General features: G+C 47.3%; 1 protein-coding gene across 1 annotated transcript in view; it reads right to left on the reverse strand.

Moving 5' to 3' along the window:
- The window catches only part of YME1L1 (YME1 like 1 ATPase), a 665,597-nt gene that overhangs the window by 395,755 nt on the left and 242,989 nt on the right, over window positions 1-26,853 (reverse strand). The window contains exons 10-11 of the mRNA XM_069211321.1: window positions 26,415-26,567; window positions 2,305-2,437 (exon numbers count right to left, since the gene is read on the reverse strand). Coding sequence (XP_069067422.1) covers window positions 2,305-2,437; window positions 26,415-26,567 — 286 coding nt within the window. The remainder of the gene's footprint in view (window positions 1-2,304; window positions 2,438-26,414; window positions 26,568-26,853) is intronic.

Genomic DNA, 26,853 nt, shown 5'->3' on the forward strand with positions numbered 1-26,853 from the left:
AATTGGAGATGTTTTTTCCCCCATGGTGATGAAAGAAAGAGGGTGGAATCTTGCAGAGTCCTGTTGCACCATAAAATCTCCCGACGACAATGTCCTCGACGGTGCCGTAGTCGACGGATGGAACAACGAGGCTTCTGTCGCCGACTACGCCGTCGTCGTCGATGCCTTCTTATAGATCTTGGCGTTAATGATTGTCGTTGAACGTGGTGACAACGTAACGATCACTGGGGACACCGCTGTAGTAAACGTTGACGTTACGGTCGTCGCAGTGACCATAGACACGGTCGTCATCGACAGGCCTTTTTTTGGCACCATCTGAGAAGAATCTTACCAGGTCCTTTTCCGGTGAGAGGGACAGAGAGGCACTTCTTCAGGGTGCCTTTTTTCCCCAAAGGTGTAGGCTCTGAGTGAAACTTTCAGAGTCTTTAGCGGGTCTCTGATCCCGAGGTAGCACTCTCCTGGCACTTATGTTTCTCCACAGAAATATATTTTGTCTTTATAGTCACCTTTCTTGGAGGCTCTGTAGGCAGTTTTGCCTTCTCTCCAGGTCTTTCAAAGAGTGAGAAGTGTGAGATGAGGCTTCACTCTCATCCAAAGGGATTTTCCATGGCCTTCTGCTTTTGGAGCCACAACAAAAGCCTACCCTCACGGTCCTTGATTGTTTTGTGACTGAAGGTGCGACAGATCTTACAGTCTCTTACCGTGTGATCTGGATGCAGGCAGTAGATGCATTTCTTGTGGGGATTATCAATATGCAGTCTTTTCTTCCCACAAATGCCACAGTCTCTGAAAAGTCTTACTTAGTCTGTTGGGACATATTGTCCACTGCAAAGCTGGGTTCTCTGAGAGAAAATAATCCTGTCAGATGACTAAACTGAGCAGAGCTTAGGGAGACTCCCTTCACACGAAGTGCAGTCGAAAATCTGAGGGAAACAGCCTCTGTTGGGAGTATTCTAGAGGCTCTTGACACCTGAGTGGCTGTAGCTCAAGTTTGGTTCCTTTTGATAAAATAACATGGATAGGCTATAAAAGTGCCTATTTGGGCCATAAAGGCCCAGTGTGTTGCACTTAACGCTATATGTATTTGAAGTTAACGTGAGACTCCCACCTCGACGACGGGGATGATTCAAGCATGTGAATCTATGAAAGATCCAATACTGGAGAAACTGAGCTCACATATTTGAAGGTGCAATCATATGTGAGAATTAAGAAAAAGGCGACTCTGTAAACTATTTGCCTAGATCACACAATCTGAGACCCGTTTATGTGTCAAGTACATTACAGTTAGGTCGAGTAGAATATTTAAGTTACTAGACCTGCATGTCTAGTAACATTTTTATGAATTTACGAAAGAGGTGGGTGGGGGGCGTGGGTGGACAGGGATGTATGCATGTATGTCTATATATATATATTTTACACATTGCCTCTGACATAAGCCTTACTGCTCGCACCAAGCTACCAAGGGGGTGAGGAAAGGATATTTTAGGTGTGTGACTCCCTTAGCCTGACTAGAGTCAGGGTCCCCTCTTGGACAGGGTGTAAACTGACTACCAACTACAGACCCCATTTGTAGCAGGGTCCGAAACAATAAGATCTAGGCCAATATTAGGAGTCTCCTGGTGTCAGGTGCAATAATTGTCACACCCTACAAAATCGGACATTGAGATGTGAAAAATGTAATCGGTGTACTAGTTATCATCGATTCTGAGTTTTGCCCACCAAAACGGAGCATTACATGCAGGTTTGGTTGTTTAGTGCAGCAAATCTGCATGTGCTAGTGCTGACTGGACATTTTTCCCCAGTAAATTTCAATAGGTTTGACCTTTGAAATTTACCTGGAGAAGATTTTGGGAGTTTGTTTTTACCTCAGTACTCAGAATTCTGGTATGTGTGGAATTTAAATGGGCATGCAAAAATAGGGCTCTAGCCTATTCCCCTCAAAATGATTATTGAAATAAACTAGGTTGCTCGTACATGATCAATTGAGTGGAATCTGTTCTTTTGTTATCGATACCCTGGAATTTAGGATGTAAAGGTAACCATTCTAGTGAAATTAGGTGTTGAATTGAAAAGTAATCAATATGGATATTTGGATTATTTTGATTATATAGGTGGTAATAAAATTCCTTTTGTCTTGGATTGTTTGGGCTTCTCCTCTAGAATATCTGCTTTGAGAAAGTTAACATTTAAACAACATGAGAAGTCTATTTTCTAAAAAACAAACATCATTCAATTCCAGTTCTGCTCTAAATTAAGCATGGTAAATATTCATAGATAAAAATAAAAAAAACTAATGTTATTTACCCATCCATTTCAGCAAGCAGTTGGTTTATGGTCTGTCTTGAATAAGGATGCATTGGAGATTCGATTCGCTTTCCACCGACAGAATCCAATTCGTCAATGAATATAACACACGGTGCGTTAGCTTTTGCTTCCCCTAACAAAGAAAATAATGACCCCATACAGAGATTGACAAAAAAACGCATTTTATGACAGATGCATTTAATTGTTAAACAGACTTTGTTTATTATTATATATTTACATTATCTTACTGAAAAAAATTAAAGCAGAATAGATGACTTTATGAGATTTCATTATTGCATACAAATAAAACCACAAACAAGGTTTCAAAAATACTAATAATTAGTTCAGTAGCATAGAGAGATCATGAGGCTTTTATCAAGATTTCAGGTGAATTTACTGTAAAAATGTGCGCTCCAGATTTCATACACACTTCCCTGGTTTTTTCTTTGGAGTGACGTATATAATAAATGGAGTCTATAATTTGAGCACAATTCCTGTAACACAAACTCTATTATAGCCCTGATACGTCTTATAACAGACATATTACAAGACGCAATTTTTTGCTGATCACTCTACCATATTGAACTCTGCCTTAAAATCATAAATTTGCATTTTTTTCAAAAGCATTTCAAATAGAAGTTCTTGTTCATCCACTTGGGACTGCACACATTGGTGTAGTGATGTGTCTGCACTTAAGGTGGGTTTGGATGGGAAACTATGCGAGTGACTGCTTGAGTTGATTCATCAACATGAGGCTGTTGAAATACAGTATCCGTTACCAATTATATGGACGCTTTTTGTGCTATGTTGCTTTGCAGAGCCCAGGTTAGCAGGGGGCTTGTAAGGGGACTCTGTCCCACGATACTCCAGCTAATCAGCCTATGGAGGAGGGGCTCCTGCTGCACACCCTCGACTGGAAATCTACATGATCTGCTCTACCAGTGGTAAGACTTTAAGGAGAAAGCAGAAGAAGTCAGCCCTGTGATGGACTGATTCTTCTCTATAGCACACTGACTGCCTAATGAGTATAGTGCATCACGAACAAGTTACTTACCTTCGGTAACGCATTATCTGGTGAGACTATCTAACTATTCCTTGGCATGGAATTTCCTGGCGTCAGCTTGGCAAAAACCTTGTGCGTGCCGTTGGGTGGCGGTGCTCGGATCCACATGGCATCGTTTGAGCCATCTATGAAGTCACTCTCGCCTATAAAGGCGCCACCCAGGCACACATACATCAGTTCCTTTTCTATTAAATTCCACACCAGAAGCACAGAGCCATGGAAATTACTAACAGTTTGTCTGTGCAAAAACTAGGGCCCTGAAAGGGACAATCTCTGATGTGTCCGCAAAAGGGGGAGGCATGGGTGGGTGTAAGGAATCTGCAGCTAGAGTCTCTACCAGACATTGCATTACTAAAGGTAAGTAACTTGTTCATCTGACAGAGACTTCTAGCTGAAAATTCCTTACCTTAGAACAGGTACCCAGGCCATAACATCCTGGCGGTGGGCTGTGGACAGATCTTCACACTAAAAAGTCCTACAAGACCGAAGAGGCAAATTGTCAGTGTTGGCGAACCTGACTGTCCAAGCAGTAGTGTCCTGCAAACATGTGCAATAATGCCCATGTTGCTGCCTGACAGATATCCAGGACTGGAACATCTCATGCTAGCGCAGTGGTAGCAGCCTTGCCCCTGGCGGAATGAGCCCTCAAGCCCTCAGGAGGCTACTTTTTGACCAGTGCGTTGCAGATCTTAATGCAGAAAACGAACCAGCGTGAAATGGTTAGTATCTGCATTGCCCGGCCCTTCTTTGCTCCCACGTACCCAACAGAGAGTTGGTCATCCACCCAGAACTCTTTTGTACTGTCAAGGTAGAACTGCAACATTCTTTTTGGGTCCAGCAGGTGGAGTCGCTGCTCTTCTTTAGAGGAATGAGGGGGAGCAAAGAAGGTGGTCAGGGTCATATTTTGACCCAGGTGAAATGGGGTCACCACCTTGGCACGAGTTCCAAGAACCAACTTGTCCAGGAACACGGTGAGATATGGCGGCTTAGATGAGAAAGCCTGCATCTCACTCATCCTCCTGGCAGATGTTATTGCCATTAAGAAGGCTGTCTTGATGGTGAGCAGCTGGAGAGGACAGTTATGTAATGGCTCAAAGGGAGCACACATGAGAAATGTGAACTAGATTTAAGTCCCACTGAGGCATAACAAAGGGCGTAGGGAGAAATGTATGTACAAGCCCTTTGAGAAATCTATGTACAATATGTGATTTGCATAATGAAGGCTGATCAGGCAGCCAAAAGAACGCCGATGAGGCGGAAAAATAACCTTTGAGAGTGCCCAAGGTAGAACCCTGCTGGTCAAGGGATAAGATAAAGAGGAGAAAGTCAGAGAGAGAAGCAGAAAGAGGATCAATAGATCTTTCTGTACAATAATTTACAAAGTGTTTCCAATGGCAGGCGTATCCCATCTTAGTGGAGGTACACCAGCCTGTCAGAATTAATTTACAGACTTCGGGAGAAAGTTTGAAGGCTGTCAAGTGTCCCCTGCTCAATCTCCACGCATGAAGGTGCAGCGTTGACAGGTTCAGATGGAGAACCTTCCCCCTGCTACTGTGACAGAAGATCTTCTCGAAGGGGCAGTCTGATCGGAGGATCGATGCTCATTTTCAGAAGCTGGGGTTACCAGACTCTCCGTGCCCAGTTTGGAGCCACAAGGATTACTTGGGCCCGGTAGTTCTTGATTTTCTTGAGAACTCTGGGCAGAAGTGGTACGGGCGGAAAGGCATACAGGAGCCCTGAACTCCACTTGCGATGAGTCACTGTGCGAGTGCTGCCTTAAAATCTCCAACGCGCAATACTGCCGACCGCAATACTGCAGACATTGCGCATTATCTGAGGAGGTGAAAAGATCTAACCAAGGCTCTCCCAACTGCTGAAAGAGTCCTTGTGCCACCTCCAGGTGGAGACACCACTTGTTATCCGCTAGGCATCGACAGCGGAGTCCGTCTGCCCTGGCAATCAGAGAACCTGCTAGGTGTTGAACCACCAGGGTTATGTGCTGCTGTTCCAGCCATGTCCAGATAAGCAGGGTCTCTTGACAAAGCATCCGCAAACCCATACCACCCTGCTTGTTGCAGTACTACATTGTGGTGGTGTTATCCGTGAACACCTGTACCATCTTCCCTTTTACAAGAGGAAGAAATGCTTTCAGTGCTAGTTGAATCGCAGGAGCTCCAGTAAGTTGATATGGAGTCTGGACTCCACGTGCAACTAGAGGCCTCTGATCTCCAACTCTCCCAGATGGCCGCCCCATCCCAGAAGTCAGACATCTGTCACTACTGTAAAATCTGGTAGGGGAAGGGAGAGGAGCCTGCCTCTAACCCAATAGCAGTTCACTATTCACCACTTTAGATCTTTTGCAGGTTCTGTGTCGGTGAGATTCCCCTGATGCTGTGCCCATTGGAACTTCAGGTCCCACTGCAGAGCCCTCATACCATCTGGCATATTTGACTAACAGGATGCAGGAGGCCATGAGGCCCAACAGCCTCAGTCTGTCTCACCGAAATCCAGGATAGAGGCTGAAACATGGGAACCATAACGTGAATATCCTGGACTCGCTGATCAGGAGGATAAACCTGAAACTGCAGTGTGTCCAGAACAGATCCAATGAAGAGGAGCTTCTGAGAGGGAGTCAGGTGTAACCTCAGCACGTGTGTAGAGAACCCAAGCGAATACAGGAGTTTCACCTTAGTCTGAAGTTGGGTGTCAACAGCCTGGGGCGAAGGAGCCTTCCATAGCCAGTTGTCGCAGTTGGGGGTGGACTAAAACCCCTAACCTGCTCAGATGAGCTGCTACCACCGCCATAACTTTGGTGAACACCCGAGAGGCACTGGTAAGACCGAAGTGGAGCACAGTAAACAAAGTGCTCATGGCCCACCTTGAAACACAAGTAACGCCTGTGGCGACGCAGGATGGGGATGTGAAAATACGCATCCTGCAAGTCCAACGCTACCATCCAGCCTCCTTGGTCTAGGGCAGACAAGACCTGAGCCAAAATGAACATTTGAATTTCTCCTTTTTGAGGAAGAGATTGACGGCCCACAAATCTAGAATTGGTCAAAGACTCTTGTTCCTTTTGAGTAACAGAAAGTAGCGGGAGTAACAACCACTGCCTACTTCCGATATTGGGACCTTTTCTATGGCTCCCTTGGCCAAGAGAGACATAACTTACTTGCAGAGCTAGACTGTGATTCTCCATCAGCCGTTCGTTTAACAAGGGTATAAACGGAGGGAAAGACTGGATGGGAGGGAATATCCCTTCTGTATGATCTGCAAGACCGATTTGACTGATGTTATGGACTGCCAATGATGTTGGGAGCCTGAGGCTGAGTTTGCACCCTGCCGTCCCTGCATCACTGAGGGTGTTTGGTGGAAATTGTACTAACTTTTCTTACCCCCTATAACTGTGTTTCAAAATTGCAGTGTGTCAGCTTTTAAAACAGATTACTGGTATTTACTTGAAAACCGTTTAACTTGCCAAATTGAAACCAAGTGGTGTTAATACATATGCTTACTTGCAAATGTATTTACCTGCTATCTAGAAAAAAAGTAACAAAATATATTTTTTGCTATATGTAAACCACTAGCCTGGAGTTAGTCACTGTTTGTGTGCTTCATTTATTGCCTCTGTGAATACAACAAATGCTATGCACTACCCTTGGATAAGCCTAACTGCTCGACCACACTACCACAAAAGGGAACATTAGTATTATCTACTTTAACCTCGGTTAAGCCTCCAGGAGGTCTGCTGGACTCTGTGCACACTATGGCCCTCATTTTGATTCTTGCAGTATTTTTGAAAGACCGCCAAAGTTTTCCGCCCACCATGTTACAAGTACTGCAGAATTTCTGGCACATTTTGGGTAGAAATCCTGGCGTAGTCGTGCTGGCAGGCGGAGGCGCATGGGCGGTTCCACCACTGGCTCTGCCCTGCCAAAAGGAGTCTACCAGCAGTATTACGAGCAGTAATACGACCTGGCGTTGTCCTGATGGGACGGCCCTGCCGGCAGTGGAAGCCCCTGTTCCCGTTCCCTTCTGGACAACCACCTTGCTGGACATGACACGCCAGGTGTCCGATGGAGGCGGGGAGATTAGGAAGTGTTGTGTGTGCATGTGTGAGTGGGTGTTGTCCGCGTGGGTGCATGTATGCGTGTGTGAATGTGTGTATTTATGTGTGAATGTATGTGTGAATGTATGTGTGAATGTATGTGTGTATGCGTGTGTATGTTGAAGTGAGTGCATGTATGAATGCTTGTGAGTGCATGTATGAATGCTTGTGAGTGTATGCATGTATGTATGTCAGTGTATGAGTGTATGCGAGGTGCGTGAATGAGTATGCAAGGTGTGTGTGGGTGTCTGTGTACGTGTATGCGAGGGGGCGCTGTAACTGAAGAAGAGAGGGGGGTTCTGGTATGCAAGAGGGGGAGTGGGGTCAGGGTATTGTGCTTGCAGGGGAGAGCGGGGATTGTAGTCACCTGCCAGTGACTGGGAAGAAATTCCCTGTCACCAGTAGCTTTTCCACCAGGGATTTTGTGGCGGTGCTCCCGCAGCGGAATCCCCGGTGGAAAGCTGGCTCAAAGTACCAATGGCGGTCTTCATTGGACTGCTGAGTCGGGGATACTTCTCTCGGGCCTGACGGGTCCAACCGCCCTGGCGGTCTGAACGAGGTTGTGGTAGGTTGGCAGAGACCAACCCGGCACACTCATTATGGCGGTCTTCACCGCCAGCCCATCGGCTGTGAGACCGCCAGGGTCATGTTGAGGGCCTATATCTCATTTTGATAGAGTATATACAAAGCCAGCTTTCTATACACAATGTAAAGAAATGGCTCCCTGTTGCAGTTACCCCCCACTTTTTGCCTGATACTGATGCTGACTTGACTGAGAAGTGTGCTGGGACCCTGCTAACCAGGCCCCATCACCAGTGTTCTTTCACCTAAAATGTACCATTGTTTCCACAATTGGCACAACCCTGGCACCTAGGTAAGTCCCTTGTAACTGGTACCCCTGGTACCAAGGGCCCTGATGCCAGGGAAGGTCTCTAAGGGCTGCAGCATGTCTTATGCCACCCTAGGGACCCCTCACTCAGCACAGACACACTGCTTGCCAGCTTGTGTGTGCTGATGGGGAGAAAATGACTAAGTCGACATGGCACTCCCCTCAGGGTGCCATGCCAACCTCCCACTGCCTGTGGCATAGGTAAGTCACCCCTCTAGTAGGCCTTACAGCCCTAAGGCAGGGTGCACTATACCACAGGTGAGGGCATATGTGCATGAGCACTATGCCCCTACAGTGTCTAAGCAAAACCTTAGACATTGTAAGTGCAGGGTAGCCAAAAGAGTATATGGGCTGGGAGTCTGTCAAAAACGAACTCCACAGCTCTATAATGGCTACACTGAATACTGGGAAGTTTAGTATCAAACGTCTCAGAATAATAAACCCACACTGATGCCAGTGTTGGATTTATTAAAAAATGCACACAGAGGGCATCTTAGAGATACCCCCTGTATTTTACCCAATTGTTCAGTGCAGGACTGACTGGTCTGTGCCAGCCTGCTGCTGAGAGACGAGTGTCTGACCTCATGCGGTGAGAGCCTTTGTGCTCTCTGAGGACAGAAACAAAGCCTGCTCTGGGTGGAGGTGCTTCACACCTCCCCCCTGCAGGAACTGTAACACCTAGCAGTGAGCTTCAAAGGCTCAAGCTTCGTGTTACAATGCCCCAGGGCACTCCAGCTAGTGGAGATGCCCGCCTCCTGGACCCAGCCCCCACTTTTGGCGGCAAGTCAAGGAGAGATAATGAGAAAAACAAGGAGGAGTCACTGGCCAGTCAGGACAGCCCCTAAGGTGTCCTGAGCTGAAGTGACTCTAACTTTTAGAAATCCTCCATCTTGCAGATGGAGGATTCCCCCAATAGGATTAGGGATGTGACCCCCTCCCCTTGGGAGGAGGCACAAAGAGGGTGTACTCACCCTCCGGGCTAGTAGCCATTGGCTACTAACCCCCCAGACCTAAACACGCCCTTAAATTTAGTATTTAAGGGCTCTCCCTGAACCTAGAAATTAGATTCCTGCAACAACAAGAAGAAGGACTGCCTAGCTGAAAACCCCTGCAGAGGAAGACCAGAAGACAACAACTGCCTTGGCTCCAGAAACTCACCGGCCTGTCTCCTGCCTTCCAAAGAACTCTGCTCCAGCGACGCCTTCCAAAGGGACCAGCGACCTCTGAATCCTCTGAGGACTGCCCTGCTCCGACGACGACAAGAAACTCCCGAGGACAGCGGACCTGCTCCAAAAAGACTGCAACTTTATCCAAAGGAGCAGCTTTAAAGAACCCTGCAATCTCCCCGCAAGAAGCGTGAGACTTGCAACACTGCACCCGGCGACCCCGACTCGGCTGGTGGAGAACCAACACCTCAGGGAGGACCCCCGGACTACTCTCCGACTGTGAGTACCAAAACCTGTCCCCCCTGAGCCCCCACAGCGCCGCCTGCAGAGGGAATCCCGAGGCTTCCCCTGACCGCGACTCTCTGAATCCTAAGTCCCGACGCCTGGAAAAGACCCTGCACCCGCAGCCCCCAGGACCTGAAGGACCGGACTTTCACTGCAGAAGTGACCCCCAGGAGTCCCTCTCCCTTGCCCAAGTGGAGGTTTCCCCGAGGAAGTCCCCCCTTGCCTGCCTGCAGCGCTGAAGAGATCCCTTGATCTCTCATTGACTTCCATTGCGAACCCGACGCTTGTTCTAACACTGCACCCGGCCGCCCCCGCGCCGCTGAGGGTGAAATTTCTGTGTGGGCTTGTGTCCCCCCCGGTGCCCTACAAAACCCCCCTGGTCTGCCCTCCGAAGACGCGGGTACTTACCTGCTGGCAGACTGGAACCGGGGCACCCCCTTCTCTCCATTGGAGCCTATGCGTTTTGGGCACCACTTTGAACTCTGCACCTGACCGGCCCTGAGCTGCTGGTGTGGTAACTTTGGGGTTGCTCTGAACCCCCAACGGTGGGCTACCTTGGACCAAGAACTGAACCCTGTAAGTGGGGGCGGCCGGGTGCAGTGTTAGAACAAGCGTCGGGTTCGCAATGGAAGTCAATGAGAGATCAAGGGATCTCTTCAGCGCTGCAGGCAGGAAAGGGGGGGGCTTCCTCGGAGACTCAGAGAGTCGCGGTCAGGGGAAGCCTCGGGATTCCCTCTGCAGGCGGCGCTGTGGGGGCTCAGGGGGGACAGGTTTTGGTACTCACAGTCGTAGAGTAGTCCGGGGGTCCTCCCTGAGGTGTTGGTTCTCCACCAGCCGAGTCGGGGTCGCCGGGTGCAGTGTTGCAAGTCTCACGCTTCTTGCGGGGAGATTGCAGGGGTCTTTAAAGCTGCTCCTTTGGATAAAGTTGCAGTCTTTTTGGAGCAGGTCCGCTGTCCTCGGGAGTTTCTTGTCGTCGTCGAAGCAGGGCAGTCCTCAGAGGATTCAGAGGTCGCTGGTCCCTTTGGAAGGCGTCGCTGGAGCAGAGTTCTTTGGAAGGCAGGAGACAGGCCGGTGAGTTTCTGGAGCCAAGGCAGTTGTTGTCTTCTGGTCTTCCTCTGCAGGGGTTTTCAGCTAGGCAGTCCTTCTTGTAGTTGCAGGAATCTAGTTTCTAGGTTCAGGGAGAGCCCTTAAATACTAAATTTAAGGGCGTGTTTAGGTCTGGGGGGTTAGTAGCCAATGGCTACTAGCCCTGAGGGTGAGTACACCCTCTTTGTGCCTCCTCCCAAGGGGAGGGGGTCACATCCCTAATCCTATTGGGGGAATCCTCCATCTGCAAGATGGAGGATTTCTAAAAGTTAGAGTCACCTCAGCTCAGGACACCTTAGGGGCTGTCCTGACTGGCCAGTGACTCCTCCTTGTTATTCTCATCATTTTCTCCGGCCTTGCCGCCAAAAGTGGGGACCGGGGCCGGAGGGGGCGGGCAACTCCACTAGCTGGAGTGTCCTGCGGTGCTGTGACAAAGGGGTGAGCCTTTGAGGCTCACCGCCAGGTGTTACAGCTCCTGCCTGGGGGAGGTGTTAGCATCTCCACCCAGTGCAGGCTTTGTTACTGGCCTCAGAGTGACAAAGGCACTCTCCCCATGAGGCCAGCAACATGTCTCTAGTGTGGCAGGCTGCTGGAACCAGTCAGCCTACACAGATAGTCGGTTAAGTTTCAGGGGGCACCTCTAAGGTGCCCTCTGTGGTGTATTTTACAATAAAATGTACACTGGCATCAGTGTGCATTTATTGTGCTGAGAAGTTTGATACCAAACTTCCCAGTTTTCAGTGTAGCCATTATGGTGCTGTGGAGTTCGTGTAAAACAGACTCCCAGACCATATACTCTTATGGCTACCCTGCACTTACAATGTCTAAGGTTTTGCTTAGACACTGTAGGGGCACAGTGCTCATGCACTGGTACCCTCACCCATGGTATAGTGCACCCTGCCTTAGGGCTGGAAGGCCTGCTAGAGGGGTGTCTTACCTATACTGCATAGGCAGTGAGAGGCTGGCATGGCACCCTGAGGGGAGTGCCATGTCGACTTACTCATTTTGTTCTCACTAGCACACACAAGCTGGTAAGCAGTGTGTCTGGGCTGGGTGAGGGGTCTCTAGGGTGGCATAATACATGCTGCAGCCCTTAGAGACCTTCCCTGGCATCAGGGCCCTTGGTACCAGAGGTACCAGTTACAAGGGACTTATCTGGGTGCCAGGGTGTGCCAATTGTGGAATCAAAAGTACAGGTTAGGGAAAGAACACTGGTGCTGGGGCCTGGTTAGCAGGCCTCAGCACACTTTCAATTCAAAACATAGCATCAGCAAAGGCAAAAAGTCAGGGGGTAACCATGCCAAGGAGGCATTTCCTTACACCTGGTAAAACTAACAAATACTTACCTCCCCCAGGAACTGTGAAAATTGCACTAAGTGTCCACTTTTAAAATAGCTATTTGTGAATAACTTGAAAAGTATACATGCAATTGAAATAATTCAAAGTTCCTAATGTACTTACCTGCAATACCTTTCAAACAAGATATTACATGTTAAATTTGAACCTGTGGTTCTTAAAATAAACTAAGAAAAGATATTTTTCTATACAAAACCTATTGGCTGGATTTGTCTCTGAGTGTGTGTACCTCATTTATTGTCTATGTGTATGTACAACAAATGCTTAACACTACTCCTTGGATAAGCCTACTGCTCGACCACACTACCACAAAATAGAGCATTAGTATTATCTCTTTTTACCACTATTTTACCTCTAAGGGGAACCCTTGGACTCTGTGCATGCTATTCCTTACTTTGAAATAGCACATACAGAGCCAACTTCCTACATTGGTGGATCAGCGGTGGGGTACAAGACTTTGCATTTGCTGGACTACTCAGCCAATACCTGATCACACGACAAATTCCAAAATTGTCATTAGAAATTGATTTTTGCAATTTGAAAAGTTTTCTAAATTCTTAAAAGTCCTGCTAGGGCCTTGTGTTAGTCCCTGTTAGCATTTTCTTTTAGAGTTTAAAAGTTTGGTAAAAGTTTGAATTAGAGTCTAGAACTAGTTTTAGTTTCTTAAAAAGTATTCCAACTTTTAGAAGCATAATGTCTAATACAGATGTGAATGTGGTGGAACTCGACACCACACCTTACCTCCATCTACAGATGAGAGAGCTAAGGTCACTCTGTAAACTAAAGAAAATAGCAATGGGCTCCAGACCTTCCAAACTACAGCTCCAGGAGCTGTTGGCAGAGTTTGAAAGAGCCAACCCCTCTGAGGATGGCAACACAGAGGATGATGATAGTGACTTGGAGGGTGATTCCCCCCCACCAGTCCTATCTAGGGAGAACAGGGCTTCTCAAGCCCTGACTCCACAAATAATAGTCAGAGATGCTGGTTCCCTCACAGGAGGGACCAACAACTCTGAAATCACTGAGGATAACTCCAGTGAAGAGGACATCCAGTTAGCCAGGATGGCCAAAAGATTGGCTTTGGAAATACAGATCCTAGCCATAGAAAGGGAAAGACAAGAGATGGGCCTAGGACCCATCAATGGTGGCAGCAACATAAATAGGGTCAGAGATTCTCCTGACATGTTGAAAATCCCCAAAGGGATTGTAACAAAATATGAAGATGGTGATGACATCACCAAATGGTTCACAGCTTTTGAGAGGGCTTGTGAAACCAGAAAAGTGAACAAATCTCACTGGGGTGCTCTCCTTTGGGAAATGTTCACAGGAAAGTGTAGGGATAGACTCCTCACACTCTCTAAAAAAGATGCAGAATCTTATGACCTCATGAAGGGTACCCTGATTGAGGGATTTGGATTCTCCACTGAGGAGTATAGGATTAGATTCAGGGGGGCTCAAAAATCCTCGAGCCAGACCTGGGTTGATTATGTTGACTACTCAGTGAAAACACTGGATGGTTGGGTAACTGGAAATGAAGTGCATGACTATGTTGGGCTTTATAATTTGTTTATGAAAGAACACATTTTAAGTAACTGCTTCAATGAAAAGTTGCATCAGTATCTGGTAGACCTAGGTCCAATTTCTCCCCAAGAATTGGGAAAGAAGGCAGACCACTGGGTCAAGACTAGGGTAACCAAAACTTCCACTGGGGGTGACCAAAAGAAAGGGGTTACAAAGCCTCCCCAGGAGAAAGTGGGTGACACTAGAAACAAAGAAAAAGAGTCCCCTGTAGGCCCCCAAAAGCCAGACCAGGTGGGTGGGCCCAGAGACACAACCCAAAACAAAGGTGGGTACCAGGGTAAGAGCTGGGATGCCACTAAGGCATGGTGCCATAACTGTAAACAGACAGGGCACCACACCAAGGACACTTCTTTTCCCAAAAACAAACCCCCTAGCAAAATCCCAGGGGTAACCAGTGTAGCCATTGGAGATGACTCCTCAGATGAGGAGGTCTTCATAGCCTTCAACTGGAAAAAGGGCCCAACAGGTGAGTTGGAGATTCCAGAGGGAAGTAGACACTTCCACCACCTACTGGTGAATGGAATCCCAGCCACTGCCCTGAGAGACACTTGTGCCAGTCACACTATTGTGCATGACAGGCTGGTGTTCTCAAACCAGTACATCCCAGGTGAGATGGCCAGAGTAAGAGTTAGCCCAGACAGGGTCACTGATAGGCCTGTGGCTTTTGTGCCCATAGACGTGGGTGGGACTTTTAGCTGGAGAAGGGTGGTAGTCAGTACAGACCTCCCCCTTGATTGTCTCCTTGGAAATGACTACCCAGAGGTTAGTCAGAGCCCAAGAGAGGAACTGGTCCAGTGCCAGTCCTCTCCCAAGGATTCTGGAGTGCCTGCCTCTGCAGTAAATGCAAGTAGGCCCCAGAAGAAAAAGAAAAGGAAACAGAGTAGGAAAGGTGGACAACCTTTAGCCAAGGTTCCAGCAAGCCAAGGAGATTCTGCTCCAGTAGGGGAGAACTCCAAAAGTGGCTCTGATAAAGTCCAACCTGACCCACAAGAAGTCCTGGCTAGTCAGGCAACTGTTAAGCCTGAGTGGGTGGCTCCTCAGCTAACAGAAGAAAGAGTGGAAGAAGGGTGTTTACTACAAGATGTGGTAACCCCCCACTCTAATACAGCAGACAGGCACCCTGAACCCAAAGAAGCATGTAACTTAGCCCCTTCCCTTGTAGGTGAAGAGCTAAAGGTGTGGTTCTGGGCCCTGATAGCTGTCAGTGGCCTCTGCTGGGTGTTAGCCTTTATGGCTGCACTACCCTTGGCATGGTGGTCTGACCCCATGCCAAATAGCAAGTTAGGCCCCCTGAACCTGTTGGTCATGGTGGGGTTACTCCAGCTCTGGGTAACCTCTTTGGGTAAGCTAGGGGTGACCCTGGCTAAGATAAGATTAGCAGAGGTGGATACCTCTAACCCCAAAATAGAGAGAATGGGTGAAGACATAAAAAGCACAGACAAGAGGCAGTTCAGACTAGGTCCTATCACTGTGGAAGTGGGTCAGTTCCCCAGAGGGAATGACCTGAACAGGAGGATGTAAGGCAGAGTAGGCCCTGCAACAAACCAGCCTATTTCCTCTACTCTTCCTCGCCTGACAGACTAGGAAGACTCTCCCAGCTTTGGCTGAGTCTCCTGGCCTGTGGGCTGGGGGGGGGCATTTGTAAAGAAATGGCTCCCTGTTGCAGTTACCCCCCACTTTTTGCCTGATACTGATGCTGACTTGACTGAGAAGTGTGCTGGGACCCTGCTAACCAGGCCCCAGCACCAGTGTTCTTTCACCTAAAATGTACCATTGTTTCCACAATTGGCACAACCCTGGCACCTAGGTAAGTCCCTTGTAACTGGTACCCCTGGTACCAAGGGCCCTGATGCCAGGGAAGGTCTCTAAGGGCTGCAGCATGTCTTATGCCACCCTAGGGACCCCTCACTCAGCACAGACACACTGCTTGCCAGCTTGTGTGTGCTGATGGGGAGAAAATGACTAAGTCGACATGGCACTCCCCTCAGGGTGCCATGCCAACCTCCCACTGCCTGTGGCATAGGTAAGTCACCCCTCTAGTAGGCCTTACAGCCCTAAGGCAGGGTGCACTATACCACAGGTGAGGGCATATGTGCATGAGCACTATGCCCCTACAGTGTCTAAGCAAAACCTTAGACATTGTAAGTGCAGGGTAGCCATAAGAGTATATGGGCTGGGAGTCTGTCAAAAACGAACTCCACAGCTCCATAATTGCTACACTGAATACTGGGAAGTTTAGTATCAAACTTCTCAGAATAATAAACCCACACTGATGCCAGTGTTGGATTTATTAAAAAATGCACACAGAGGGCATCTTAGAGATACCCCCTGTATTTTACCCAATTGTTCAGTGCAGGACTGACTGGTCTGTGCCAGCCTGCTGCTGAGAGACGAGTGTCTGACCTCATGCGGTGAGAGCCTTTGTGCTCTCTGAGGACAGAAACAAAGCCTGCTCTGGGCGGAGGTGCTTCACACCTCCCCCCTGCAGGAACTGTAACACCTAGCAGTGAGCTTCAAAGGCTCAAGCTTCGTGTTACAATGCCCCAGGGCACTCCAGCTAGTGGAGATACCCGCCTCCTGGACCCAGCCCCCACTTTTGGCGGCAAGTCCAGGAGAGATAATGAGAAAAACAAGGAGTCACCACTGGCCAGTCAGGACAGCCCCTAAGGTGTCCTGAGCTGAAGTGACTCTAACTTTTAGAAATCCTCCATCTTGCAGATGGAGGATTCCCCCAATAGGATTAGGGATGTGACCCCCTCCCCTTGGGAGGAGGCACAAAGAGGGTGTACTCACCCTCAGGGCTAGTAGCCATTGGCTACTAACCCCCCAGACCTAAACACGCCCTTAAATTTAGTATTTAAGGGCTCTCCCTGAACCTAGAAATTAGATTCCTGCAACAACAACAAGAAGGACTGCCTAGCTGAAAACCCCTGCAGAGGAAGACCAGAAGACAACAACTGCCTTGGCTCCAGAAACTCACCGGCCTGTCTCCTGCCTTCCAAAGAACTCTGCTCCAGCGACGCCTTCCAAAGGGACCAGCGACCTCTGAATCCTCTGAGGACTGCCCTGCTCCGACGACGACAAGAAACTCCCGAGGACAGCGGACCTGCTCCAAAAAGACTGCAACTTTGTTTCCAGAAGCAGCTTTAAAGAACCCTGCAACTCCCCGCAAGAAGCGTGAGACTTGCAACACTGCACCCGGCGACCCCGACTCGGCTGGTGGAGAACCAACACCTCAGGGAGGACCCCCGGACTACTCTACGACTGTGAGTACCAAAACCTGTCCCCCCTGAGCCCACACAGCGCCGCCTGCAGAGGGAATCCCGAGGCTTCCCCTGACCGCGACTCTCTGAAACCTAAGTCCCGACGCCTGGAAAAGACCCTGCACCCGCAGCCCCCAGGACCTGAAGGACCGGACTTTCACTGCAGAAGTGACCCCCAGGAGTCCCTCTCCCTTGCCCAAGTGGAGGTTTCCCCGAGGAAGCCCCCCTTGCCTGCCTGCAGCACTGAAGAGATCCCTTGATCTCTCATTGACTTCCATTGCGAACCCGACGCTTGTTCTAACACTGCACCCGGCCGCCCCCGCGCCGCTGAGGGTGAAATTTCTGTGTGGGCTTGTGTGTCCCCCGGTGCCCTACAAAACCCCCCTGGTCTGCCCTCCGAAGACGCGGGTACTTACCTGCTGGCAGACTGGAACCGGGGCACCCCCTTCTCTCCATTGGAGCCTATGCGTTTTGGGCACCACTTTGAACTCTGCACCTGACCGGCCCTGAGCTGCTGGTGTGGTAACTTTGGGGTTGCTCTGAACCCCCAACGGTGGGCTATCTTGGACCAAGAACTGAACCCTGTAAGTGTCTTACTTACCTGGTAAAACTAACAAATACTTACCTCCCCCAGGAACTGTGAAAATTGCACTGTGTCCACTTTTAAAATAGCTATTTGTGAATAACTTGAAAAGTATACATGCAATTGAAATAATTCAAAGTTCCTAATGTACTTACCTGCAATACCTTTCAAACAAGATATTACATGTTAAATTTGAACCTGTGGTTCTTAAAATAAACTAAGAAAAGATATTTTTCTATACAAAACCTATTGGCTGGATTTGTCTCTGAGTGTGTGTACCTCATTTATTGTCTATGTGTATGTACAACAAATGCTTAACACTACTCCTTGGATAAGCCTACTGCTCGACCACACTACCACAAAATAGAGCATTAGTATTATCTCTTTTTACCACTATTTTACCTCTAAGGGGAACCCTTGACTCTGTGCATGCTATTCCTTACTTTGAAATAGCACATACAGAGCCAACTTCCTACACACAATACTTGCAAAAGCCTTGTTTTGCTCGCATTCATACTCTTTATCGACCCTCGCAAAGCGTTTTGTAAAGGGTAGTTAACGGCGCAAGCTCAGATTTATCCCTGCTGCTACGGCTTCAGTCCCGGGATTAAACACGCTGGCTCTCTGGCTGCCCTTGTTCTAAACCGAATACCAACAAATGGAAAACGGAAAGCCTGCAGAAGCACCCAGGACCAGTCAGTTAACACACTACTAGCTGGTAGGTTTTCAGGGGGCACTTGTAAGGTGCCCTCGGGGTGCATTTATTAATAAATCCCTCACTGTAATCCGTGAGGGTTAATTTATCTGAGATGTTTGATGCCAAACATCCCTGGGTTCAGAGAAGCCACCATGCAGCTGGGAAACTCGTAGTGACCATTGTTCAGCACATGTATTGAAAAATGGCTTCCCTGTACTATATCTAAGAATTGACAGAGACATAGCAGGGGCATATCTGCTCATGCATAAATGCCCTCACGTGTGTCCTTATGCATCCTGCCCTAGGGGTGATTTACACCTTGCACGTGCAGTGGTAGGCGACGTGCCACACAGGCAAATGACATCCCGAATGCTCTCTTTTGTGGTAGTGTGAGGGAGCAGTTAGGCATATCAGAGGGTAGTGCTAAGCATGTAAAGCACACACCTAGGTGGTGAGATATCACACTCAAAAAAATCAGACACCAATTAAAAAAAATAACATGTACTTTTACAGAATCAGGTGAGTACTTTTCGAGTAATGAATCTTTACAGTTGACAGTGCCTGTTTCTGAAGCTGCAATGTTACTCTATGGGAAAGAAAACATACATGGCAAACAGATTCTTCACAGCAACCTACAGGAACAATCTTCTGGACCCTGCACCGTACTGGTGAGTACAGGGCTGAGTCCTAGGCCACACCAACAGGTCACTTGAGGCGGCCGGGTGTAGTTCAGCATCAGGTAAAATGTGTAAGTAAATGGGGATTGGTCCAGTCACTAAGACGCTGCCTTTCATTCCACCTCGGGTGAACCACGTTGGGGGTTCAAGAAAACCCCAAAGTTACCACACCAGCAGCTCAGGGCCGGTCAGGTGCAGAGGTCAAAGTGGTGCCCAAAACACATAGGCTTCAATGGAAATAGGGGTGCCCCTATTCCAGTCTGCCAGCAGGTAAGTACCCGCGACTTCGGATGGCAAACCAGGGTGGTTTTGTATGGCACGGGGGGGTTGGGGAGGACAAGCAAGCACAGAAAGTACATCCTCAGCTGCACAGGGGCGGCCGGGTGCAGAGTGCAAACAGGCATTGGGTTTTCAATAGGAATCAATGGGGAGACCCGGGGGTCTCTTCAACGATGCAGGCAGGCACGGGGGGCTTCTTGGGGTAGCCACCACCTGGGCTAGACAGAGGGTCGCTCCTGCACTGGAGTTCGGTTCCTTCAGGTCCTGGGGGTTGCGGGTGCAGTGTGCTTTCCAGGCGTCGGGTTCCTTGAAGCAGGCAGTCGCTGTCAGGGGGAGCCTCTGGATTTCCTCTGCAGGCGTCGCTGTGGGGGCTCAGGGGGGTCAACTCTGGCTACTCACAGGCTCACGGTCGCCGGGGAGTCCTCCCTGTAGTGTTAGTTTTCCACTGGTCGAGCCGGGGGCGTTGGGTGCAGAGTAGAAAGTCTTACGCTTCCGGCAGGAAACGTGTGGTCTTTAAAAGTTGCTTCTTTGTTGCAGAAAGTTGCAATTTCTTGAACAGGGCCGCTGTTCTCGGGAGCTTCTTGGTCCTTTAGATGCAGGGTAGTCCTCTGAGGCTTCAGCGGTCGCTGGACCCTGTTGGATGCGTCGCTGGTGCAGATTTCCTCGAAGAAGGGAGACAGGCCGGTGGGGCTGGGGCCAAATCAGTTGTCCTCTCCGTCTTCACTTCAGGGCTTCAGGTCTGCAGTCCTTCTTCTTCTTTAGGTTGCAGGAATCTATCTTCCTCGGTTCTGGGAGCACCTAAATACTCAATTTAGGGGGGTGTTTAGGTCTGGGAGGGCAGTAGCCAATGGCTACTGGCCCTGAGGGTGGCTACACCCTCTTTGAGCCTCCTCCCTGTGGGGAGGGGGGAGCACATCCCTAATCCTATTGGGAGAATCCTCCATCTGCAAGATGGAGGATTTCTAAAAGTCAGAGTCCCCTCAGCTCAGGACACCTTAGGGGCTCTCCTGACTGGGGAGTGGCTCCTCCTTGTTTTCCTCATTATTTCCTCCAGCCTTGCCGCCAAAAGTGGGGGCAGTGGCCAGAGGGGCGGGCATCTCCACTAGCTGGGATGCCCTGTGGCGCTGTACCAAAGGGGGTGAGCCTTTGAGGCTCACCGCCAGGTGTTACAGTTCCTGCAGGGGGAGGTGTGAAGCACCTCCACCCAGTACAGGCTTTGTTACTGGCCACAGTGTGACAAAGGCACTCTCCCCATGTGGCCAGCAACATGTCTGGTGTGTGGCAGGCTTGCAAAAACTAGTCAGCCCACTGTAAGTCGGGTAGGTTTTCAGGGGGCATCTCTAAGATGCCCTCTGGGTGTATTTCACAATAAAGTGTACACTGGCATCAGTGTGCATTTATTGTGCTGAGATATTTGATACCAAACTTCCCAGTTTTCAGTGTAGCCATTATGGTGCTGTGGAGTTTGTGTTTGACAGACTCCCAGACCATATACTCTTATGGCTACCCTGCACTTACAATTTCTAAGGTTTTGTTCAGACACTGTAGGGGCATAGTGCTCATCCACATATGCCCTCACCTGTGGTATAGTGCACCCTGCCTTAGGGCTGTAAGGCCTGCTAGAGGGGTGACTTACCTATGCCACAGGCAGTGTGAGGTTGGCATGGCACTCTGAGGGGAGTGCCATGTCGACTTAGTCATTTTCTCCCCACCAGCACACACAAGCTGGCAAGCAGTGTGTCTGTGCTGAGTGAGGGGTCCGCAGGGTGGCATAAGACATTCTGCAGCCCTTAGAGACCTTCCCTGGCATCAGGGCCCTTGGTACCAGAGGTACCAGTTACAAGGGACTTACCTGGGTGCCATGGTTGCGCCAATTGTGGAGACAAAGGTACAGTTTAGGGAAAGAACACTGGTGCTGGGGCCTGGTTAGCAGGGTCCCAGCACACTTTCAAATCATAACTTGGCATCAGCAAAGGCTAAAAGTCAGGGGGTAACCATGCCAAGGAGGCATTTCCTTACACTTACTATGTCTAATAATTGACAAAGGCATAGCAGGGGCATATCTGCTCATGCAGATATGCCCTCACCTGTAATATAATGTACCTTGCCTTAGGGCTGTAATGCCTGATGTAGAGGGGGACTCACAATTATTACAGGCAGAGTTAGGAGACATGGCACACACAAGTGTGTGCTATGTCGCGTTTTCACTTTTTGGAGCACCTTGTCACACAGCCTGCTGTGGTAGTCTGTATGAGTTTCTGCTGGGTGCCTTACAGTTATGTTATGATGCAGCTCTTAGGGATGCTCTTTAGTACCTATGCCCTAGGTTCTAGAGCAGAGGTCTCCAAACTATTTAATGCCGCGCCCCCCCAGTTGAAAAATAAAAATCATTGGGCCCCCCTCAGAATTTTTCACAATTATTTTATAAACATGGCAATGTTTAAATATGTCTAAACCTATTTAAACATTGCAGTTAGGTACTGTTACCTTTTTAAAACTGCAATAACATCCTCCTGCTTAAAATAAAGGCCTGTTATCTGTATAATATTTATTTTGGCCAGAATCTGGGGCCCCCCCTGGGATCACTTCAGGCCCCCATAGGGGGGCCCGCCCCCCAGTTTGAAGACCTCTGTTCTAGAGGTACCATTTATTAGGGGCTTACAGAGGTGCCAAAGGATGGCCACCTAGGGATAAAGTGAACAGGGGTCTTGTTTTAGAGGAAGGACCACTGGCACTGGGGACCTGGTTAGTAGGAACCCAGTGCACTTCAGTCAAAGTTGCATCAAATAAACAGGCAATGCCAGGTTTCTACACCCACTGACTGGTGGATCTAGAGAAATTTGGTGCACTGTCAGGTTTGAAAACAAATGAAAGTGTAAATCTAGGCTATTTGCCTGGATGGGAGAGCAGCAGACTGGGGTGCCTCCTTCCCGGACCAAGGACTAGACTGGAAAAGAGGCGTTTTAGATACTTGGGCATCTGGGTCACTACTGACCCTGCGACCCAAAAGTCCAGAATATGGCTAGGTGGTGGAAGGCTTACATCACTCTAGGGACTTTTGAAAGAACTTACTCCTGTCCATAATGGGTCACATACCTAAAGATGGTACTTCTGCCACACTGCCCTTATCTGCTGAAGAACAACTTATGTTCTATCTCACTTATTACATGTCGCAAGCTAGAAAATTAGATGTGTGGACTGGGAGCTTCTGTGGTTTAGTGAAGGGGGAGTGATTAGGATTGCCTGATCCATTTTTATACTATGCAGTGCACAGCAAAAACATTCAGTTCACTGGATGATGAAGATATTAACTGGGAGAAGTCCAACTTCACATCCATGTGTACACACTACACATTGCCCAAGATTGTTATAATGGGGCAGGCGGCGCCTTTCTACAGCCTCTATTTAATGCATCAGATGGGTGATGTGTAGCATAAGGTAGTGCAAAAATGATGCTATGGGCTATGAAATCATTCCAACTATAATATAAGCTATCAATCCTTAGATGGAGAGATGGTGGAAGCAGGCAGTCTTTCAGAAAAAGCATGAGGATGACTTCTCCAGCCTTTCCTTCTTCCTTTCCTTCCTACTGCAACATCTTCCACTTAAATGCCGTGCCTCAATCCTCCATATCTGATGCCCTTTTCTGTCTTTTAAAATTCTTTTGGACATATCTTTGCAGATGTCACAGTCAGGCAGACAGACCGACCACACAGATCTGGCAGAGATCAGAGGCATCCTTTTTCTTCCTACAGGAGGGACATTTACCAAAAAGAGAAGACGTTTCTGAGGTGAAAATCTGTCACAAAACATTTTTAAAAAGTAACTTTGCTTGAAAGAATGATGTTAAAGACGTTGAGTGAATCAGAATAAGTTTTGTTATCAATTTTTTGTAAAAAAAAAAAATAAAAAAAAATAACAGGTGTGGTGCCTCATATGTACTCTGAGATCCTACTCACAGGAACTGAAAAATAAATGATTCCGCCAGGCAACTGTCAATACAGTACATTAGGGGTAGGGAAATTCTTGGACACAAAGAGAATGGGTGTTTTTCCTCATCTTTCAATGTAAACCTATCAGGCTGCATTTTCTTTCCTTCTTTATCATATGTTTTACACATTTCTTGCACAACAGATGCAGCAATGCATGCTTGGAACTGCTCATTAGGGTTCATCAGTGGATTTTCAGGAAGATATTTTGACCCAGTAGGTTACTGCAGGGTACTGCTCGCCATAAAGACCGATGGACATCAAACATCCTGAGTGATGCTTCAATGGATTATACATCTATGAAAAGTGCTCTGAGGTCCAAGCAAGCAGTGGGGAATTTACCCTAGCGTTTTTGACAATCAATGAAGATCCTACGATGCTGAACCATAGTTCCAAAGGGCTAATTATGTAATCCCATAGATGGGCCCACTCTGGAGTTTTGCAAAATAATTGCTACTAGCCACCCAGGTGCCATACCATAAACAATTACTGATTCTAAGACCTACACCACCATCTCTAACAGAACCTGTTCTTAAAGGAAATGAGTGGTAAAGGCAGATGGATCCAACTGAACAGATTTTCACCAAGGAAGTTCCATAGATCCTGTCCCGGGTATACTAGACAAAAGATCTGCGCATGCAAAAAATACAATAAGGCTTCATCAGTCTTTCTTACGTCTGATGAAGAATGACTAGCCATCCTCCAGTGTAGGTGGGGTACACTTTGGCATACACTGAGAACCCGTTTGCATGTACTTTCATTATAGCCATGCTAGCCAAATCCATTTTATTAGCCCATGGTATCCATTGTCATGCAAGTGGTGTCGCTTCAGACGTATTTAGCCTCACTCATGCTTTGTAGCTCCAACCCAGGATTCACAAGTAGTCAACTCAGTGTTGAGACTAAAAGTTAAATTTCTTTAATCTTTTCTGAAAGTCCAAGGTGTCTTTCTCCTGAGAATGCCGCCCACATGCAATGATCTATCTAAATGGTTTCTATTAGGTGTGTTAAGTTGGTGCTTGTACTGAAAAGTATATAAAAACTCATGTATTGGGGAGGGATTTAGCATTATATTCTTCTTCGACAAATCCCTTTCAAACACAAACTAGTGCTCTGAAGATGGAGCAAATCAATAGGGTTGTGCACCATCGCCAAATTCAAAGTTGTTGAGTTTGCTCAGGAAAAAGCAAACAAGTATACCAGAAAAACAAAAACAGACAGAGGGACAACTTTCAAAGAAGGGAACGGACTTCTGTTCCTACGCATATGTATCGGCAAAAGCGATTCCATTTTTCAGATCTCCAGTCATTAAGGAAAACCAAGAGACAATTGAAATTTTTTTGCCACTAAACATGAGGCCATCTCCTCCACATGAACTCTAGGTAATTCTGTCAAAAATCATGTAAAAAAATCATTGGGCCTTCCTTCAAACTGATCCACAAGATCTCTTAGAAACTTATCACATACTTGGCTGCTTTTCAGATGGTGATCAAATCACAGTAGGGTGAAATCCAAGCCCTACACTTCCATGACCCCCTCAAAGTATTTTAGAAATTAAAGTAGTTCTCCTTCCCAAGATAAAATAGGACTTTCTTTATAACCTGTGTAATCACGTGAGGCATTTTTTCAAATCCCTTTTCTGAAGCAGAAAGGCTTTGGCACACAGCAACTGTTAGATGAGTTCTTAAATTTTACCTCAACACAGACGTTTGAAAAACTGTGCTTTAATTTTGTCATTACTGGCTGAATGGTGCAGGTTTCCCCACCTGAAAATCTATTTATAGATGGATCAAAGTTCTCTTTACAAATGGTAAAACTAAAACTACAGCTTTATAAAAATAAACCTACTCAAAGCAAAGAACTGTAATACAGCTACTTGGAGATCAATCCAGACCTTCCAAAGACACCAAAGTCTTGAGTCAGTCTCTATAGTTGACAACTGAGTGGGCCAGGTCTATTAGGAAGAATCGCTTTGGACAGAATATGATCGGTTCTTGTAAGGAAATGCCTCCTTGGCATGGTTGCCCCCTGACTTTTTGCCTTTGCTGATGCTATGTTTACAATTGAAAGTGTGCTGAGGCCTGCTAACCAGGCCCCAGCACCAGTGTTCTTTCCCTAACCTGTACTTTTGTATCCACAATTGGCAGACCCTGGCATCCAGATAAGTCCCTTGTAACTGGTACTTCTAGTACCAAGGGCCCTGATGCCAAGGAAGGTCTCTAAGGGCTGCAGCATGTCTTATGCCACCCTGGAGACCTCTCACTCAGCACAGACACACTGCCAACTTCCTACAGTTCTCATTTCTTCCACTGCATTTTCAAGGGATGGGCAAAGTGTTTTAATTAGTGCCTGTGATCATCAACGGAGAAACCCAGAAGAAGAAAGTTACTTACCTCTATTCCTAGATCCCCTCCAGGGGAATCTTAATTGATATCATAACAGTGATTGTATTCTGGGCAGGATCCTATGTCTCTGTACAAAACAAACTTGAGCATCTGCCACAGAGGGGGCATGATGGGGTTACTTACGGATGGAGTGTCAGTTTTTGAACCTCTCGAGGCTTGAGTCTTTGTAGCAAAGAAGTAATTTCTCTCTCTCAATTTTCCTTTACAAATCGTTGGGGAAAGACAATTTCTTGTCATTTTTAACATAGTAGAATGTTTAAACTACTGCTGGCTTCCTCTTCCTCCCTCTTAAAAATGAGATTTCCTGGAGATTTATTTTTATTTTTTTGTTATTAAAAGTAGCTGAGCGTGAAAAGGACTATTCATTTCTTCTGATTATCAATGCAGGTTACCTGAAGAACTGATGCGAGTTAAAAAAAAAAAAAAAAAAAAAATTAAAAAACTTTTACTTTCATGAAAAAATATACATAGATAAAATCTATATCTGAAATATACAGAAAATACATTTTCTGTGAGGGGGCAAAACACCCAGGACCTTACACAGCCTTTTTCTTGTGCTAAGTATCTCAGTATTAATCACTTTCAATTACTGACTGTCAATTTCGAATGGCAACAAATTAAACTGCAAAACATAGTCAAACATTGTAAAATATTGTTACATTTATTTAAAAAAGGCTACATACTGAAAAGATTTCGTATACGGCTGGCTCCAACTCCCACAAACATTTCATCAAACTCAGATCCAGAGGCATAGTAAAATGGGACGTCCGCTTCCCCAGCTACAGCACGAGCAAGAAGGGTTTTTCCTGTACCAGGTGGTCCAATCAAAAGTATACCTGTACAATGACAGAGAATGGATAACAAAAAAAAAAAATGCAAAAAAAAAAAAAAGACATTAGGTCCTGTTTAAAGTGCAAGGCACATACTTTTAACAATGGATATGGGAGTAAAAGAGATTGTGTTTTTTATTTTAACTGTAGCTGTAAGATGCCAGTATTGTAGCAATGTGCATTTGGGCATTTTAAAAGGGTAAAGGGATTAGCTCATTTATTCACAATTACATTTGCAAGTAGGGCCTACAACAAAACATGGTATCTAGATCTACAAATTTCCCTTCTTCGG

This window comes from Pleurodeles waltl, chromosome 10 (assembly GCF_031143425.1).
Source record: "Pleurodeles waltl isolate 20211129_DDA chromosome 10, aPleWal1.hap1.20221129, whole genome shotgun sequence".
NCBI classification, from domain to species: domain Eukaryota; kingdom Metazoa; phylum Chordata; class Amphibia; order Caudata; family Salamandridae; genus Pleurodeles; species Pleurodeles waltl.